The sequence below is a fragment of the Dama dama genome, chromosome 9, assembly GCF_033118175.1.
Source record: "Dama dama isolate Ldn47 chromosome 9, ASM3311817v1, whole genome shotgun sequence".
Taxonomy (NCBI): Eukaryota; Metazoa; Chordata; class Mammalia; order Artiodactyla; family Cervidae; genus Dama; species Dama dama.
This window is the reverse complement of record NC_083689.1, coordinates 9554255-9571573: the sequence shown is the minus strand read 5'-3', so window position 1 is coordinate 9571573 and position 17319 is coordinate 9554255. Positions and strand designations below refer to the sequence as shown.

The window sequence follows — 17319 nt, the reverse complement described above, 5'->3', positions numbered from 1 at the left end:
CCCAGGAAGCCCGCCCTGCCTTCTGAGGAACCCACTGCTATCTCTCCCTCTAGCCTACCCTGACCTCAAGGGGCTGGGGGTATCTGGGCCATCTTTGCCCTCCTTAGACCAGACATCCTCTGAGGCTGAGGCCTAGGGGTGGAGAGTGGGTACAGGCAGAGGCAGGGCCCTCATTGGATAACTTCCTGAACCAGTGGGTGGATGGCTCATGGGATGGACGGTGGACAGGTACCTTTGGCCAAATGATTTGGTGGAACATTTAGATAAGAAGTAGGTGAAACGGTGCTAGGGCTTTGATAAATAAATAGGAGTTTACCAGATCTAAGCCAAAGGCAGAACCTGTGCAAAGGGAAGACCAGGCCTGATAGGTGACCACATGCCTGGAAGTGATATGGGCTTTGCAGTCAGTCCCAAGGCCCCACCTCAAGGCTGGGACATTGAGACTGGTGGCCTGACCCTCCCCTGTCACCCACAGACACAGCGTCTCCACCCAACATATCCCCAAGCTCCAGCAGCCCTGCATCTCCAGCTGCCGCTGGCCACACACGCCCCAGCTCCCTGCACGGCCTGGCTGCCAAGCTCGGGCCACCTCGCCCCAAAGCCGGCCGCCGCAAGTCCACCAGCAGCATCCCGCCCTCCCCGCTGGCCTGCCCACCTGTGTCCGCGCCCCCACCCCGCTCACCCTCACCCCTGCCAGGGCACCCACCCGTGCCTGCCCGATCCCCAAGGCTGCGCCGAGGCCAGTCAGCTGACAAGCTGGGTACAGGTGAGCGACTGGACGGGGATCTGGGGCGCCGCAGCCGCGGGCCAGACTCTGAGCTGGTGATCATGCGACGGCTGCATCTGTCTGAGCGCCGAGACTCCTTCAAGAAGCAGGAGGCCGTGCAGGAGGTGAGCTTTGACGAGCCACTGGAAGAAGCCACTGGGCCACCCACCTTGGTGCCGCAAATTGCCGTGGAGGGCGCTGAGGCTGTGTCCGGAGCCCCTGGACCCTCTGGAAGAGACTAATCTACCTGGCCTCCCCCTGGCCTGGCAGTCAATGCATTTTCTGTGGAATGTGTTTTCCATAAACTGACACCCGGATGGAGAGTGAGCCACCAGCCTTTGATACCTGAAAGAAGAGAGGCCATCGCGGTTCTTGCCAGAAGGCCTAGACAGTGCCTCCTTCGTGTTTTGGAGCTGGTCAATCAGGGGCCTATAGGGGCAGGAATGGGAGACTAGGGTGGCGTTGTAAATAGCGGCAAATCCCTGCAACTAATTTATTACTTTTTATAAGCGATAGTCAGACTGAGTTGCCAGCCTTAAGGCGGCTGCCCGGGTCTTGCCCCAGGCACCTGGGACCCATTTGTAAACCCTGCCCACCTGGGCTGAGAAGGAAGCACTTTGGACAAGTCAACACTTGTCTGTGTTCGTGTTTTATGGTTTTTCTGTTCTTTTAAAGTTTTGTGTGTGTGTGTTACTCGATCCCATCCCTGACTCAAGACCCATACATTTGAAGGGATGCAGCCTAGCTTATCAGTCCAGGCCCAGTTTGGATGACTTGGAGAGTCTCTAAACAATTCCCTTCCACCACAAAACAAAGTAGTTCTGATGATGGACTGGATTCTGCAGGCTACTTCCCACCATCATGGCCTCCATCTCTCGGCCAGCCTTGCTAGAGTCTGCCTCCAGTCCTATAGGCTTAGGGGTTGTGGGAACTGGGGCTTCGATGTATGAGTAGAAGTTCACCAAATATAGACAGAGGAGTCATCCACCTCACAGGCAGACACTGTGCCCCGGGAGGCAGAGGCCTCAAAGGGCAGTGCCAGTAGGGGAAGAATGTCCACCCTGGACACAAGGTTTTTTGTATTTGATGCTTGCCAGGGTGAGAACTTGACCATGATGTGTCTGAAACACCCCCTGGGAAGTGCCCTCGATATGTCAGAGCCTTGCTGGGATGAAATCTGAATAAGAAAATCCAACTGGGGGGCAGTGAGGCCCCAGTTGAAATCTTGGCTTCACTGGCTCTGGGAAAATGGCTTCCCCACTCTGTGCCTCAGTTTCCTTGTGTTTACAAAACTAATACTAATGACTATTTATTAAGCACCTACTGTATGCCAAGCGCTTTTACTTGTGGCTTCTCCCTCAGTCAGCCTTGAGAAGGCTGGAGGTAGTGTTGTCCTCCCCATAACTAAGGCCTGGCAAGGGGTGGAGACTTGCCCCACGCTTTCCTGGTAAGAGTCATGCAGCCAGCCCCTGTCCTGGGCATTGTCAAGGGAGCTGTGGAGAATCTGTTGTCAGATACAGCAGACTCCAACTCCAACCCTCTCCCCTGAAATGCTGTGTGGCCCACTGGGCATCTCAGAGCCTCCATTTTCATTGGGAGATGGCTGACATGATGGCTGTGTCCCACATGATGAGGGCACTTTGCAGGCTCTGCAGCCCACTCTGCATTCCTTCCGGAGACACCCACACAGCACTGCCTGGTGTTGGAGCTAGATCAAGGCTGTGCATGACTTTTGCTCCCGCCTTCCATCCTGGAGCTGACAGTGAATAAAAGCTCACATTTACAAAGAGGAGGTCCGATGTCTGGATTTCTGAGGGGCCAAGAAGAGGGTAAGGGAAGAGTGGGGTGGGGGTGGGATGAAAATAGACCCTTGGCTCAAAGTCGCCCGAAGTGGGTTTTGAAGGCTGCTGGGAGTTCACCATTGAGATCCTTCTTGATGCCTTCTCTGATCCAGAGCTCCTGCTACCCTCTCCCGATTGAGTACCTATCATGGGCTCTGTCCCTAAAAGCTTCATACAGACCGTCTGGGCCTTGAAGCTGTGATAATAAACAAACAAACCATCTTTGTGACCTTTTTATACTGGTCTTCGCTTGGGCTGTGCCCTAAAACTCCCTGCACCGCGTCGGAACCCAGCCTGAGCGCTTTCGGGTTACTTCTAAAGTATTCGGAAGGGTCGGAAAGCTTTGGCCACGCCCCTTGCTTCCGAGTGTCTTCGGCTATTTCCGGAAGCAGTCGTACGCCTGTGGGCCGGCATTCCGGTAGTTCTCCCCGCCCGCGAGTTAGTTCAGTGGTTTCTAGACGCTCTGGGCTACCATGGAAACCCCGGCTTTGAAGCCTGATCCCTTCTCGGCCCTCAGCTTGTTTCCTGAAAAGCTCAGCTTTCTGTGGCGAGTCCCTGCCCCCTAAATGCCACCTTCAGTTCCTTGAGCTCAGGGCCACCTCACTTGCTCTCGGGAGCCGTCCCTGCCTCGGCAGTTTTCGGAAGTTGGGTAGTCGCCTCTGGATCTAAGTTCTCAGGGCCTCATTTGGGGCCAAGCACACTTGGTTCTTTCCAGTAAGTTTCCGAAGTTTCGGGGCCCAGCCTGTTTTGCGGGTCCAGCTGGAGAGCGTTCGGCCTTTTCCGGAATCTCGGGCATCTCAGTACAGCCGAGCTTAGCCGAGTCCAGCCTCCGACTGACTCATCTGACCCGAATGTGCTCGGCTGTTTCCGGAAATGATCGGCTGTCTCGGGGCACGTTCCCCCAACGTTAACCTCCAGTCCCGCGGGAGTACGTTCGGCTCTTCCCGGAAGCACTCGGGCGTCCTCTGGCCCAACCTCGGCTCCAGTTCACCCGCCCGACCCGAATGCACTCGGCCGTTTCCGCCGGGGGGCGGGCCCGACCATTCGGAACCGCGGCGGCAGCGGCGGAGGCGGGGATCCCGCGGCTGCGGCGACGGCGGCCGCGGTGAAGCCACGGGTCTGGCTCGGTTCGGCGTGACGGTGGCCGCGGCGGCAGCGGTGGCGGCCACGACCAGGTAAGTGCGAGCTGTCCGCGTGGCAGGCCAGGTTGGGGGTGCGCTCAGATGCGGGGCGCCCAGGCAGAGTGTGGGGCCGCGGTGGAAGCCGGAACGCGAGCAGGGCTGCATCGGGCCCCGCGGGAACTGGGGGCCGCAAGGAGCGGGAGGCCTCGGGCTCGACCTGGCTCTGGTGCAGCCTGCCCTGGAAGATGAGGGTGGAACAGCGAACTGTAGGCAGAAATAAGGGGTTGGAGCCGCGGCCCTGAATTGAGGGAGGCCCTGCCGGGAGTGGGGCGTCGAGCAGTAAAGAGGGGGCGCCCAGGCATTGTGTGGGGCATAGTGGGGTGGTGGGGTGCAAGACGGGCGGTGGAGGGTAGACTGCGCTTCCAGCCCCCGAGCTGGGCTTCGGGGTCCACACAGGCCCGAGTGCGCGTCTGGACACGCGTGAGCGCGCAGGCCCTGCGTCCCCCGCCAAGCCCCCAGCCAGGCCTGGCCCCTCCACCCCGCCTCTTGGATTCGGGGAGCGCTGGTTCCCAGGCGCGCACACCGGGGCGTGTGCAAACGTGTGCACGGCGGGGCGCGGAGGCGGGCAGGCAAGCGGATTCAGGTGGTTTTCTGGACGTCCCTGTAGCTGGGCCTCAGTTTCCCCACCTGTAGAATGGGGGCCCAGGGCCCAGGGAGCGGACAAGTTGGGGCGTCCTGTAATGTGGAGCTTGTGCCCAGTACTTGGACACCTCTTGCGGTTCCCCGTGGTCGACGGATAAAGCCTGACCCCCTACCTGGCACCCAAGGCCCTGCATGGCCTGTGGCTTTCTTAAGGCCACCCTGAACTCTTGACAAGCATTTCTTGCTGTCAAGCCTTTGCCTGTATTAGTCCTTCTGATCAGTGCTCCTCCTGTCCTCTGTGAGGACCCGCCTTTTGGAAAAGCTCCGTCCTCCCACCCCACCCCACCCCCAGTCTCTCAGGAAGATCCAACCTGCAGGCCATGATTGAGAATGTGTCTGTGCTGGGCTGTGTCTCGCGAGATTGGTGATCCTTGGGGGTGATCATTGCCCCTGCATAGAGCAGCCACCCCCTTGGCAGCTACAGTGCCCACCTTCCTTCTACCCTTTCCCAGCTCCATGTCTATTCTGGGGCTAAGGTCCTCTTGGCCTCCCACCAACCCTCTTCTGTTTTAAGTACCTACTGTGGGCCTGAAGCTGAGACATGTCAGGGACGCCCCTGCCCCGTTCTCTCCCCCTGCAGAGATCAGAGATCCATTTGCTTGGACTCACAGATTATGACATCTGCTTGGACTTCATTCCCTATCCCTTTTGGCCCCTACTGCCTCTTACTGTGCTCAGCCATCCCAGCCCCTGCTCAGGGCTCCACAGCACACTGAGCATCATCACCCATTACACCCTGCACATTACGCCCTGAGCATTCAGGGTTTAACTGGCCATTTAGGATGGATGCATCCTGGGCCTTGTGAAACTGGGCAGCTCTGAGCTTTTCAGTCCTGGCTTCCTGGCCCATTGAATGGTCCAACAAAGACCTGCCTACTCTGAGCCTTAGTTTCCCCATCTCTAACAGCGGCGAAGAAGAGCTTGTTTACTGAACTTGCAGTATGCCCAGGGCAGATTCTTGGGAGCTCTGCCCCCAACAACCCCAAGGGAGGGCTATTCACCCATTTTACAGCTGGGGAAACAGAGGCCCAGAGAGGTGCAGGGACTGACCCAAGGGTACCCAGTTAGTCAGGGGATTCCAACCTGGGATTTGGGTTCAGCTCTGAGTTGAGGGTGGCAGGAGTTCAAACCGACTCATGCTGCCCCGCCCCTCTCCCCCTAGGTCGGTGTCCCGAGCCGAGCATGGTGACAGCCTGTGCCCTCGGCCCCCTCGCCTGGCGCAGCTGGAAGAGCCGCCAGCCCCGGGAGCCGATGGCCCCCCACGTGAGGGAGTGAGCGACCTGGCCCCGCCCTACGGATTGAGGGGGGACGCAGCAGCTGAGTGACCTGAGATCAGGCTGCCGACCCCCTCCCACCAGTTGACGAATGGTGGAACAAGCAACGAGGGACCCTTGTTAGGGTCGTGAAATAATGGTGGGAAGCAAAGCGTGAGCATCCCCAGTGGTCACCTGTAACTCCTTGGCGGAAATCGAAGCCTGAGTCCCCAAGCCCACCCCGCGGACCCTCCCGGCCCCCCACCTCGGGCTGATGGGGCCACTGGGGCCCCAAGCAGCCACCTGACCATCCAGACCCCACCCTGCCAGCCATGGCTGGCCCTGAGGGCTTCCAATACCGAGCGTTGTACCCATTCCGCCGGGAGCGGCCGGAGGACCTGGAGCTGCTTCCGGGTGATGTGCTGGTGGTGAGCAGGGCCGCCCTGCAGGCGCTGGGCGTGGCCGAGGGCAACGAGCGCTGCCCGCAGAGCGTCGGCTGGATGCCTGGCCTCAACGAGCGTACCCGGCAACGCGGCGACTTCCCTGGCACCTATGTGGAGTTCCTGGGGCCTGTGGCCCTGGCCCGGCCTGGCCCTCGCCCACGAGGCCCCCGCCCACTGCCCGCCAGGCCCCGAGACGGGCCCCCTGAGCCAGGTGAGCAACAGATTGGGCCCCAGGCAGGGACGAGGGAAAGCGGGAGTGCCCTCAGACCCTCAGCTTCCTCTTCCTTCCCGTGAGGTGCATCTCCCCGGAGAGGAGGGATAAGGCTATCTGATTGGTTGGCAGGTATCAATCACACTGCAAGGGAGGGCTGGGTGCAGTTCGAGGCTGGGCACCCAGAGGCGGACACACTGGCCCCGCCCTGCTCTCACGGGGCTTCTGGTTCAAGAGGTGTGAAGAAGGTGATTAAGTGATGACAGATGCCGAGAGGAAGAAGCCTCTCGGAGAGTAGGGGGAGAAGGCAGCAGGCAGAGCAAAGACAAAGGCCCTGAGGGAATGTCACAGCAAGTTCAGGGAACCAGCCCTGACAAGTGGAGCAGAGTGAGGAAGGGGCCGGGTTGGATTTCATGGGATTGATTTTGAAGACAATAGGGAGTGTCCAGTAAGATTCAGAAGCTCAATGTAACTTCATTTTGTGGTTTGCAGACGGAATCCCTTGAGAAACCCCCCCCCCCCTTTGTTGTAACCCTGGTTTTCTGATTTCCAGAATGATGGGAGCCAAAAAGCCCAAAGGTGGGCTACTCAGTCGAGGCACAGTGGCATGTGAGGATGCGCCATCCCTTTCAGAGACCCTCGGCCACCCCTCACTCCAAAGAGCATGCTGGGAGTGGAGAACCAGGGCACTGAACACACGCTGTGACTGCACGCCGGGCTATATGCTGGGCAGGGAAACTGAGGCACAAGTTGTAGGAAGGAGGCTGATGAGTGCTAAGCACCCAGCATGGTCTGCTTTGACACTCGGTGGCCCAGCGTGGCCCCGTGTACACATGGGGAGAGCAAGGTGCCAGCGAGTCAGACCACTCGCTCAGGGAGTCGCCCAGTGAAGGCCAAAGCCTTGAGGGGCACCGCGGCCCCACCTGATGGCCCGCCCGGGTCTGTGCCCAAGGGACTCTGAGGCCCAAAGAGGGTCAGCCCAGAGCCCCCACAGCGTGGAGTGGGATGGCGGGGTGCCGGGATGGCAGGGTGCCGGGGTGGCATGCTGCAGGCTTGGGCTTTGCAGCATCTGGTGTCTCCAGGGCCTGTGCCTGCGTCCCGCCTCAGCCTGGAGGAGCAGGAGGCGGCCCCATCCGGGCTCCCCGCCAGAGTCTGCCTCTCCCCCTGGTAACAGCCGCCTCCCTCCTCTGCTTGGCCTGGGTCCAGCCACCGCACACATCCCCACTCCCAGGCGGCCACCCAGCTCCGCCCTCCAAATCTCCCAGGGCCACGTGACATGGGCTAGGGCCAGCCCTCTCCAGGCCTCGGTCTCCTCATCTGGAAATGGGGGGTATTGGTCCTTTTGTTCAAGCCCAGACCCTCCGAGGACCACTAGGCACCACGCTGCAGCTGCCCGCCTTCCCTCTACGCAGCTCCACGCGGGGAGCCGTGTGCCGAGTCTTGGTGTCACTGGGGCCCCCGCCGGCCTGTGCATCTAGGGGAGGTTGCTCTTTTCCCGAACCTTGGCTTCTCATCTGTAAAATGGGGGGTGACACCTATTCTAATGGGACCTCCCTCCCTGCGTTGCAGACAGGCAAATTTCAGAGTGGCGTTTCGGAACTGTGGCCCCCTTACCAGCTGAATGTCACCCACCTCCCCTTGTTTGCTCTTTTTTTTTTTTTTTTGCATTTTTGATACAGCTGGGCCTTTCTGCAGCTCAAGCACCACCTGGCCCATCACTCAGGGAGGCCCCACAGGCCCTGGCTTGCCCCTGCTGTGTGCCAGGGCGTCCCCGCCAAGGGCCAAAGCTGCATTAAATGGTGGCTGTGCCGGCAGAGAGCGCCTGAACACAAAAGGTTGGGTGGGGCGAGACGTGGGGGCCAGGAGGGGGCTGGGACAGGGAAGGGGGTGAGCATTTTTAAAAGGGGGGACTTTTTTTTTTTTTTTAAAAACAAAATGACTTAGAAAAAGGAGAAATTTTCTTGGGATGAGATGTCCTGACCCCCATGAGATATTTTCCTTTTATTCTTTTCAACTGCTTTGTTGTTCCCGCTAAGAAAGGAGGGATGATGCCATTGACCAGTTGCTCAGTTGCAGGATCTGAGGCACAGAGAGGGTAGGTCCTGTGCCGGAGGTTGCCCAGCAGGCAATGGCAGAGTCCTAACCCTGCCGCATGAGTTCCTGTGGCTGCTGGGATGAACTACCACACACCAGTGATAGTTCAAACGACGGGAGCATGTTCTCTCATGGTTCTAGAGACCAGAAGTCTAAGACCAAGGTGTGGGCAGGACTGCGCTCTCTCCAGAGACCTTAAGGGAGCAGCTTTCCTTGCTTCTTCCAGCTTTTAGGGGTTCCAGGCATACCTTGGTTTATTGCTACATCACCCCAATCTCTGCCTCTCTCTTCAGATGGCCTTCTCTTACAAAGACACCAGTCCTTGGGTTTAGGACCCTTAATCCAAGATGGTCTCATTGTGAAACCCTTATCTTAATTATACCTGAGAGATTAGGAAGTGGACATCCCATTTGGTTGACACTGGTCAACCCACTCCACCTCATGTCTGAAGTTGTGTGAAACTGATATTTTAACCCAGAACATTGTTTCCCACCAACTCAGCCCTCCCAGCTCCACCAGCTGGGCCTTCTGTCTCCCCCAGGGTGGTGGTCCAGATGCCAGGCCCTTGGGCTGAGATGCAGCAGGCAAAGATGGGGCTGGGGTCCTTCTAGGGACCCTGCCAACACTGTGTCCCCTCCTGCCAGGCCTTACACTCCCTGACCTGCCCGAGCAGTTCTCCCCCCCTGATGTGGCTCCCCCTATCCTGGTGAAGCTGGTGGAGGCCATTGAACGGACAGGTGAGCCTTGACCTGGCTGCAGCCCCTGGATTCTGCTTGCTTACCTCTGGGGATGGGCAATTCCTTCTCTTCCCTGGGCTCAGGTTGCATGGCGAGGCTGAGTCTGGATGCTCTGGGTCTCCATGTTGAGTTGGGGAAGGAGTAACTCCCTAGGGGACGTGGACCCCTTCATAGCATGTGCCATGCCCCTGCTACCATTTCCATCCCTTACCTCTGCGAGGTTGAGTAGCCACCCCAGACCCCACATGGGGTGGAGGCAGCATTTAAGAGCTGGCCTTGGCACCTAGGGTGGCCCTGACCTACCCCCATCCCTTCCCCCCAGGGCTGGACAGCTACAGGCCTGAGCCACCCGCCGTGCGCACAGGTGAGGGCAAGCTTCAGTGGGTGAGAGTGGGAAAGGAGCCTGCCCTGGACGGATGTGTCCCCTCTCTGCGCCCGCCTTGGACCGAGGTATTCCCCTTGCACCTGCAGACTGGTCCCTGAGTGATGTGGAGCAGTGGGATGCAGCAGCCCTGTCAGATGCTGTGAAAGGCTTCCTGCTGGCGCTGCCGGCGCCCCTCGTGACACCCGAGGCCGCGGCCGAGGCACACCGAGCCCTGCGGGGTAAATCTGGCGGGAAGCCCGGGCTGGGGAAGGCATTGGGGCAGGCGGGCGCAGGCCCTGGCTCACCCTCCCCCTGGCCATCTGTCCGCAGAGGCTGCGGGGCCCGTGGGGCCGGCGCTGGAGCCCCCGACGCTGCCACTGCATCATGCGCTCACGCTGCGCTTCCTGCTCCAGCACCTGGGCCGGGTGGCCGGGCGCGCCCCAGCCCCGGGCCCCGCGGTCCGTGCCCTGGGCGCCACCTTCGGGCCGCTGCTGCTGCGCGCGCCGCCGCCGCCCTCTCCGCCGCCAGGGGGCGCGCCCGACGGGTGAGAGGCCGATGCTGGGGGGCGGGGCTGAGTCGGAGCCAAAAGGGGTGGGGCTCCAAAGGAAGGTGTGGCTGGAGACGTAGCCAGGGTGGGGTCTAGAAAGGAGAGGGGAGTGTGGATGAGGGCCCCATGGGGAGGAGGCCAGAGCTGTCGTGATGGGCGGGCTAGGAAAGATAACTGGGGGTGAGACTTGAGCTCCAAGAAGGCTCCATCAGGGCTTGGGACAAGGCGAAGGGGCTTGGACCAGAGAGCAGTCAAGTGGATTGTGTCTGTACCCCTCTGCGTCCCCGCCCCACATACTGGACTCCTGGTGTTTGTTGTATGAGCACTTACCCATCGCTTGCTGCATATACAGAAACAGTGGTGGGTCTCCCACGCCTGCCCGCAGCATCTACTCTTCTCCCACTCGCGTGCTTTCACACGTACCCCCTGCCAGGTGTGCAAGCACACACAAGGCCCTGTGCACACCAGCATTCACCATACTCCCCTCCCCCCAGGACCGAGCCCACCCCCGACTTTCCTGCGCTGCTGGTGGAGAAGCTGCTTCAGGAACATCTGGAGGAGCAGGAGGTGGCCCCCCCAGGTGACCCCCACCTCCTTGGATTAGCTCTTATTGTTGGGAATGAGAATGCCGACTCGGGGCCCTGCCAGTATCAGCAGGCTCGGTTGACAGGGGAGCTCACCCTGGTATACAGTTGGTGCTCAATGCGTATTTGTTTTCCTGTCCCCCAGCACTGCCACCAAAGCCCCCCAAGACAAAGCCAGCCCCCACAGGCCTGGCCAATGGGGGCAGCCCGCCCTCCCTGCAGGATGCCGAGTGGTACTGGGGTGACATCTCTAGGTAGGACTGCTGGGCAGGGTCGCAGAACCCGAGGGGCCGGGTCTGCCAGTGGGCCGCCCCCATCCCGGCTGTCTCCACAGGGAGGAGGTAAACGAAAAACTGCGGGACACACCTGATGGCACCTTCCTGGTTCGAGATGCCTCCAGCAAGATCCAGGGAGAGTACACGCTGACCCTCAGGTGGGGGCCTGTCCCTTCAGGGAGACCAGGGGTGAGGGGTGGGAGGGAGGACACTCAGGTCAGAGGACTGGGGGTCGCACAGGCAGTGGGACGCATATTGGATCTGCTGCTGGGCACTGACACCCTCTGTCACCCACCCCTAGGAAAGGCGGAAACAATAAGCTGATCAAGGTCTTCCACCGAGACGGGCACTATGGCTTCTCAGAGCCGCTCACCTTCTGCTCCGTCGTGGACCTCATCACCCACTACCGCCATGAGTCCCTGGCCCAGTACAATGCCAAGCTGGACACACGGCTTCTCTACCCAGTGTCCAAGTACCAACAGGTCGGGCTGGGGTGGGCGCTGGGGGTGGGGGTTGGTGGTGCCCGGCTGGCACTGGGCCTCAGTTTCCCAGGTAGCTTGCGTGACGGCCCCGGGTATTCCCAGGACCAGATCGTCAAGGAGGACAGCGTGGAGGCGGTGGGTGCCCAGCTCAAGGTCTACCACCAGCAGTACCAGGACAAGAGCCGCGAGTACGACCAACTCTATGAGGAGTATACGCGCACCTCCCAGGTACCACGGGCAAACACACCCCGAGGAGGCCTAGGCACGGAGGGCAGTGCTAAGGTCACAGTGCCAGACGTCCACTTCTAGGTCACAGAGCAGGCTCTTAGCACCAGGCACTGCCCTGAAAACATAGAAATCAACACGGTGGTGGTTTTTAGTTGCTAAGTCGTGTCTGACTCTTGTGATCCCATGGACTGTATAGCCTGCCAGGCTCCTCTGTCCATGGGATTCTCCAGGCAAGAATACTGGAGTGGGTTGCCATTTCCTTCTCCAGAAGATCTTCCTGACCCAGGAATTGAATCTGTGACTCCTGCATTGCAGACAGATTCTTTACCAACTGAGCTATGAGGGAAGCCCAGAAATCAATATATGTGAATCTAAAAAAACAAAAACACAGATGAGGAGGTACCACGCAGCCTCGCGAGTGGCTCAGCCACGAGAGAAGTCTTGGTTGAGTCTCTGGGTCAGTCTCCCCACCTGGAAACTGGAACCATGAGTTTCAGTTCCTTTCCTTCTCCATCCCCTTCAACCTGGATGTTATCAAAATGGTGGTTAACCACCTCACCAAGAGTTGCCTAAGACAAAGGGTCAGGAGGTCATGGAAAAGAGCAGTATCTTTTAAAGACCGGCAAGTGGGGAAAGGTTTTATCACTCCAGGACTATGTTAAACTTCTTTTGTAAGTTGAGATGCAACTTATTCAGATTGAAATCCCATCTCCATCAGGGAGTTTCTCTGTCTCCCCTGTAGTCTCTGAGCAATCTCTCTTGTCTCCTTTCTAGAGATGGGTCACCTGAGGTTCTGAGTGGACAGGACAACTGTCTGGGATCAGTTAGGAGCATCATGACCTTGGAAATGGCTTAGGCCTCCTGAGCCTCAGTTTCCCCATTAACAATTCTGACTCTACATAGGCTGTTGGGAGGTTTGATGAGAGGATGCATGAAAGGGCCTTGGTGCAGCATCTACCCTGAGAAGGAGCCCCACAAATTGTAGCAACCAGATTTATCATTAATTCTCAGCAGTGCTCATGCACCCTGTTGTTTTGTAAGATGCCCAGAGGAGAATCTAAAAGAAGAGTGGGTTGGGGTATGTGGGCTTTGAAGGCTGAATAGGAGTTCGTTTGGTGCAGCTGGAGCTGGAGGAACAGTGCACCTGGTGGAGGGACCAGCTTGAGCAATGTCTCCATATCAGAGTTGGGATCTGCCTTTACCTCTCAAGAGGGACTTGCCGGGAGTCCCAGGAGGTGCTCAGACTTACCCCCTCTTCCAGGAACTGCAGATGAAGCGCACAGCCATCGAAGCCTTCAATGAGACCATCAAGATCTTTGAAGAGCAGGGCCAGACGCAGGAGAAGTGCAGCAAGGAATATCTGGAGCGCTTCCGACGTGAGGGCAATGAGAAAGAAATGCAGAGGTGAGTCCAGTTCCTCTTCTCTGCCCTACCGCACCCTGATCCAACACAGCACAAGTGGGGAAAGAAAGGAAACAGAGTGGGCAGCCTGGGTTCCAGGGGGCAGAGAGGGTCAGTTGAAATGGACTTTGAAGGATGAATAGGAGTTTGCCAGAAAGAGAACTAAGGGAAGCAGCCTGTCCAGAGGCCTAGAGACTGGGAGCCAGTCTGAGGCCTCTGAGCCACTCCTCCCACAGGATCCTGCTAAACTCAGAGCGGCTCAAGTCCCGCATTGCCGAGATCCATGAGAGCCGCACAAAGCTGGAGCAGGAGCTGCGGGCACAGGCCTCTGACAACCGGGAGATCGACAAACGCATGAACAGCCTCAAGCCAGACCTCATGCAGCTGCGCAAGATCCGAGACCAGTACCTGGTGTGAGTGCCTGGCTCTGCGCGTGCCTGTGGGGTCCCACACCAACCCCCCCCCCCCGCCCTGTTAATGCAGGCGCATCTGGGGCGGTGACCTTTGCATGTATCTCACTCACTTTCTCCTCCAGGTAGTCCCATCTATCTCCCTACCCCCTCATCTGTCCACCAGCCCCCTTCCCTCTCGATCAGGCCCCTCCTGGCCCGCTCAGAAGGGCTCTTGGACTACCCTGGTGATCCAGTGGTTAAGACTCTGTGCTTCCATGGCAGGGGGCACAGGTTTGATCCCTGGTCGAGGAACTAAGCCTGGTGCTGCCAAAAAAATGGCTCCCGAGCAGCAGCTTCATTCAGCCTCAGCTGTGGGACGGGAGCACTGCTGTTACACGGCTGAGTCACTGGGAGCCCCCGCCAGGATCCACTCCATGAATGCCAACTCCGTGACCCGGCATGCAGTGCCCAGCCTGAGCCCAAGGTCCCGCTTCTGCCTGCTGACCTACGGAGGCTTCCCCCTCCCACCTGGGCCTCTGACGCTTACGTGCACCTCGTGTGTGCTGAGCACCGTGCATGCATTAGCTCACTTGGTCCTCTGAAATACCATCCTTTCCCTTTTGCAGGTGGGGGAAACTGAGGTTCAGAACAGACAGCTGCTGTGTGCAAAGGCACACTAGTGTGCAGCCCCCTGGACTGAGCCTGCGATGCTGATAACACCTTGTACCCTGGCAGTCTGGGGTCTCAAAAAGTGTGAACAGAAACATAAATGGGCGGGGTGGTTCCCTGGCAGAGCCTGGGGAGTCCACCTGGGTTGAAGCTGTCTTTGCCCTGGCCGAGGCTGACCCCTTGTGGCAGCCGGGGGTACTGCACCCAGAACCTGCTCGTCAGCCCTTGCCTCCAGCCTGGCTGCCCAGGACCACGGAGGGCTTGCCTTTCCTACGCTGCAGCGTCTGTTCCCCTCCCAGCCAAGCAGCAGGAGCCCACCTTTTCCTCTTCCCTCCAGGTGGCTCACTCAGAAAGGTGCCCGGCAGAAGAAAATCAACGAATGGTTGGGGATCAAGAACGAGACTGAGGAGTGAGTGACCACTTCGGGCGGGGGGTGGAGGGGTGTTCTTAGAGGAGGGGCCGTTTTGTGTGGGTTTTGCAGGGTGAGTAGGAGTTCACCAGGGAAGGAGCATTGTCCAGGTGACGGGGGCCTTGGAGGCTGGTGAGTAAGTGACCAGGGCTCCTCCCTGCCTCCCCCACAGCCAGTACTCACTGATGGAGGACGAGGATGACCTCCCCCACCACGAGGAACGCACATGGTATGTAGGCAAGATCAACCGCACCCAAGCTGAGGAAATGCTGAGTGGCAAGCGGGACGGTACCTTCCTCATCCGTGAGAGCAGCCAGCGGGGTTGCTACGCCTGTTCTGTGGTGTGAGTGCCTGGCCAGGGAACCGAGAACGCTGAGTGTTGGGAGGGGGATCTACCCATTCCTTCTGAGGGCTCTCATTGAGCACCACCTGTATGTTCGGCCTTGGGAGACAGCCAGGGAGAAGCCCTGGGTTCTCGGGGACAGGGGAGGAAGCTGGGGCCGGATCAAAGCAGGAGACGGCAAGGCCGGGGCCAGGTCGGCAGCCAGCACCCAGGAGATGGGGAAGTAGGGGCCCCAGGCGGGGTCCCCTGAGAGGAGCCTGGGGCGAAGTTGGGAAAGCCTGCGAGGGCGGGAGCCCTTCTGACCCAGCCTGTGGCCCGGCCCCGCAGGGTGGACGGCGATACGAAGCACTGCGTCATCTACCGCACGGCCACGGGCTTCGGCTTCGCGGAGCCCTACAACCTGTACGGGTCCCTGAAGGAGCTGGTGCTGCACTACCAGCATGCCTCCCTGGTGCAGCACAACGACGCGCTCACCGTCACGCTCGCTCATCCCGTGCGCGCCCCCGGCCCTGGGCCGCCGCCTGCGGCGCGCTGAGTGCGGAGCCGGAGCGCAGGCCGGAGCGGAGCCGCGCCTCACGCCCCCGGCCGGAGGCTGGGCTGGTACCGCGTCCGAGTCTGTCTTTCTGATCCGTCTCTCTCCTTTGTGAATCTCTCCAGGTGTATCTGTTTCTCTCTCTCTTTCTGCAGTGCTGTCTCTGTCTTCCTCTGGGTCTGCCTCTCTCTCCATCTTTCTGTCCCCCCGTCACTCTGTCTCTTGGCTCCATCTGTCCGTCCTCGCTCTCTCCCCCTCCCCGTCTCTGTGTATCCGTGCTGGGGGTCCCGCCTCCCCACCTCCACACCCCCTGTCCCCACAATCACTGCCCTCCAACGGCTCTGGCACCCACAGCCTTGTGCCCTGTCCCCCATCGGCCTCCGGGGGTCCCCAGAGCCCCAGCTGGCTGCACCTGCCGTGTTTACAGAGGCCCCTGGGCTGCGTGGCCCCCGCCAGGTGCCCCGATTTTTAAGCCATAGACCTGGGGTCAGGGCAGGAAGGAACTTCGCTTGGCCACTTCCAAAAACCTCAGCCGTGACGTCTGGGGCCAGGCGGGACCTGCCCCATAGACCCCAACTTCCCCTTCAGACCCTGAAGTGAAACCCGGCCCTGGGTTGTCCCCACCATGGGGCTGCTGCCAAGAAGTACCCCTGAAAAAGAAAGTAATTAAAAATAAACTCACAGGCTGACCCCAGGCCTCCCAGGAACTGAGGCCACCAGCACCTCTGGGGCAGCCAGCACATAACGCTGCCCACAGCACCCTAGTCAACACAGACTCAAGGCTTCTTCTCCATCATGTTGGGCTCTGATTTTATTTTTCCTTAAGTATACCTAAAGCCCTCTTTTCTCTCCTCTTTTGGGACAAGAGCCCTGATTTTCTATGCCACCCATGGACCCCACCCCCCTTTTCCTGCCTGTCTGGCTAGGCTGGCAGGCGGGTTTTGTATGGTACGTTGATACTGATACGGATATAAAACATTGAACTCGATGGATGCTTCTGTTTTCAGTAACAGGCTTCTTTAGCTCTGGGCTGCCAAATAAAGGCTGCCAACCCCTGCCTCCTCCCCCACCTCCCTCTCCATCGCAGTTTAGATTGCTCACGTCCAGAGAAATTTAGAGACCTGCCTGAGGTTACCCAGCAGAGGCTCAGATCCCAGCCTCTGCTGCAGGGACTCCAGACCATAGCTCCCAGGTTTGATTTTGACTTCTGACACTCAGCCACCATCCCTGGCCCCAGAAAATCGCCACCTCTATAATGTGCAGCTTCCTCACAGCCAGGCAGAAAAGATTGTCATACCCCCTCCCATGCCACCCAGAGGGGTCTCCCGTGTCCTGGATCCCCCGTGTCAGCCCCTCTGCTGTTCTTCCACTGAGCCCCTCTCTCCACGCCTGCCCGGTGAAGCCTGCCATGGCTCTAGAGACACAGAGCTGGGTCCTCATGGTGTCACTGACCAGGACTCACATTCACCATTCCCTGCCGCCCTCCTCAGGGTCCCTGTCTCTCAACCCTCCCCTCACACACCCCCAGGGTTGGAACCGCCTCTCCTCCCCAGCCCACCACACCTGTCAGGATCCAAGCGGCTAAGATAGCCCCCAGGGGATGAAGGAGCCGCTGTCTGGTCCATCTCTCCTGGGCTCTCAGAGGGACAGGGGTTCCCTTCCTTGGCCTCAAAGCTGCTGTCCTCCCCAAGCCCTGTCCCCACCTGAGTGACTGACCCTCTAAATAACTCCAGCCCAGACTGCCCCCACTGAGGTCTTCACCCATGGCGCGAGTGGAAGCAGGGTAAAGCTCACCTTCTCAGTCCCGTGAGCCCCGCCGGGTGGAGCCTGAGCACAGAAGAGAACGTCCCACATAGCCTCTAGCTGGTCTCCACACTCAACTGTGTCTCCTTGGGAACATCACCTCCCGTCTCCAATCCCATCTT

The 17319-nt window shown here is 59.2% G+C and overlaps 2 protein-coding genes across 23 annotated transcripts in view; both read left to right on the top strand.

Moving 5' to 3' along the window:
* Positions 1-2553, top strand: part of MAST3 (microtubule associated serine/threonine kinase 3) — a 41381-nt gene extending 38828 nt beyond the window's left edge. For all 21 annotated transcript variants that reach the window (XM_061149850.1, XM_061149849.1, XM_061149851.1 and 18 more), the window contains one exon: positions 476-2553. In XM_061149850.1, coding sequence (XP_061005833.1) covers positions 476-1008 — 533 coding nt within the window. In that variant the 3' untranslated portion in view covers positions 1009-2553. The remainder of the gene's footprint in view (positions 1-475) is intronic.
* A 1118-nt stretch (positions 2554-3671) lies between these two features.
* PIK3R2 (phosphoinositide-3-kinase regulatory subunit 2) lies at positions 3672-16382 on the top strand. 2 transcript variants are annotated; one of them, XM_061149858.1, is made up of 16 exons: positions 3672-3782; positions 5593-6337; positions 9076-9168; positions 9491-9532; positions 9640-9771; positions 9863-10076; positions 10574-10659; positions 10809-10917; positions 10998-11096; positions 11240-11420; positions 11523-11648; positions 12910-13052; positions 13286-13462; positions 14448-14519; positions 14692-14748; positions 15190-16382. In XM_061149858.1, the coding sequence occupies exons 2-16, from the start codon at positions 6016-6018 to the stop codon at positions 15395-15397; spliced, it is 2061 nt and encodes a 686-aa protein (XP_061005841.1). In that variant the 5' UTR covers positions 3672-3782; positions 5593-6015; the 3' UTR covers positions 15398-16382. The 2 variants fall into 2 exon arrangements, with proteins under 2 accessions (XP_061005841.1, XP_061005840.1); XM_061149857.1 differs by having other exon boundaries at positions 14692-14862.
* Positions 16383-17319: the final 937 nt, after the last annotated feature.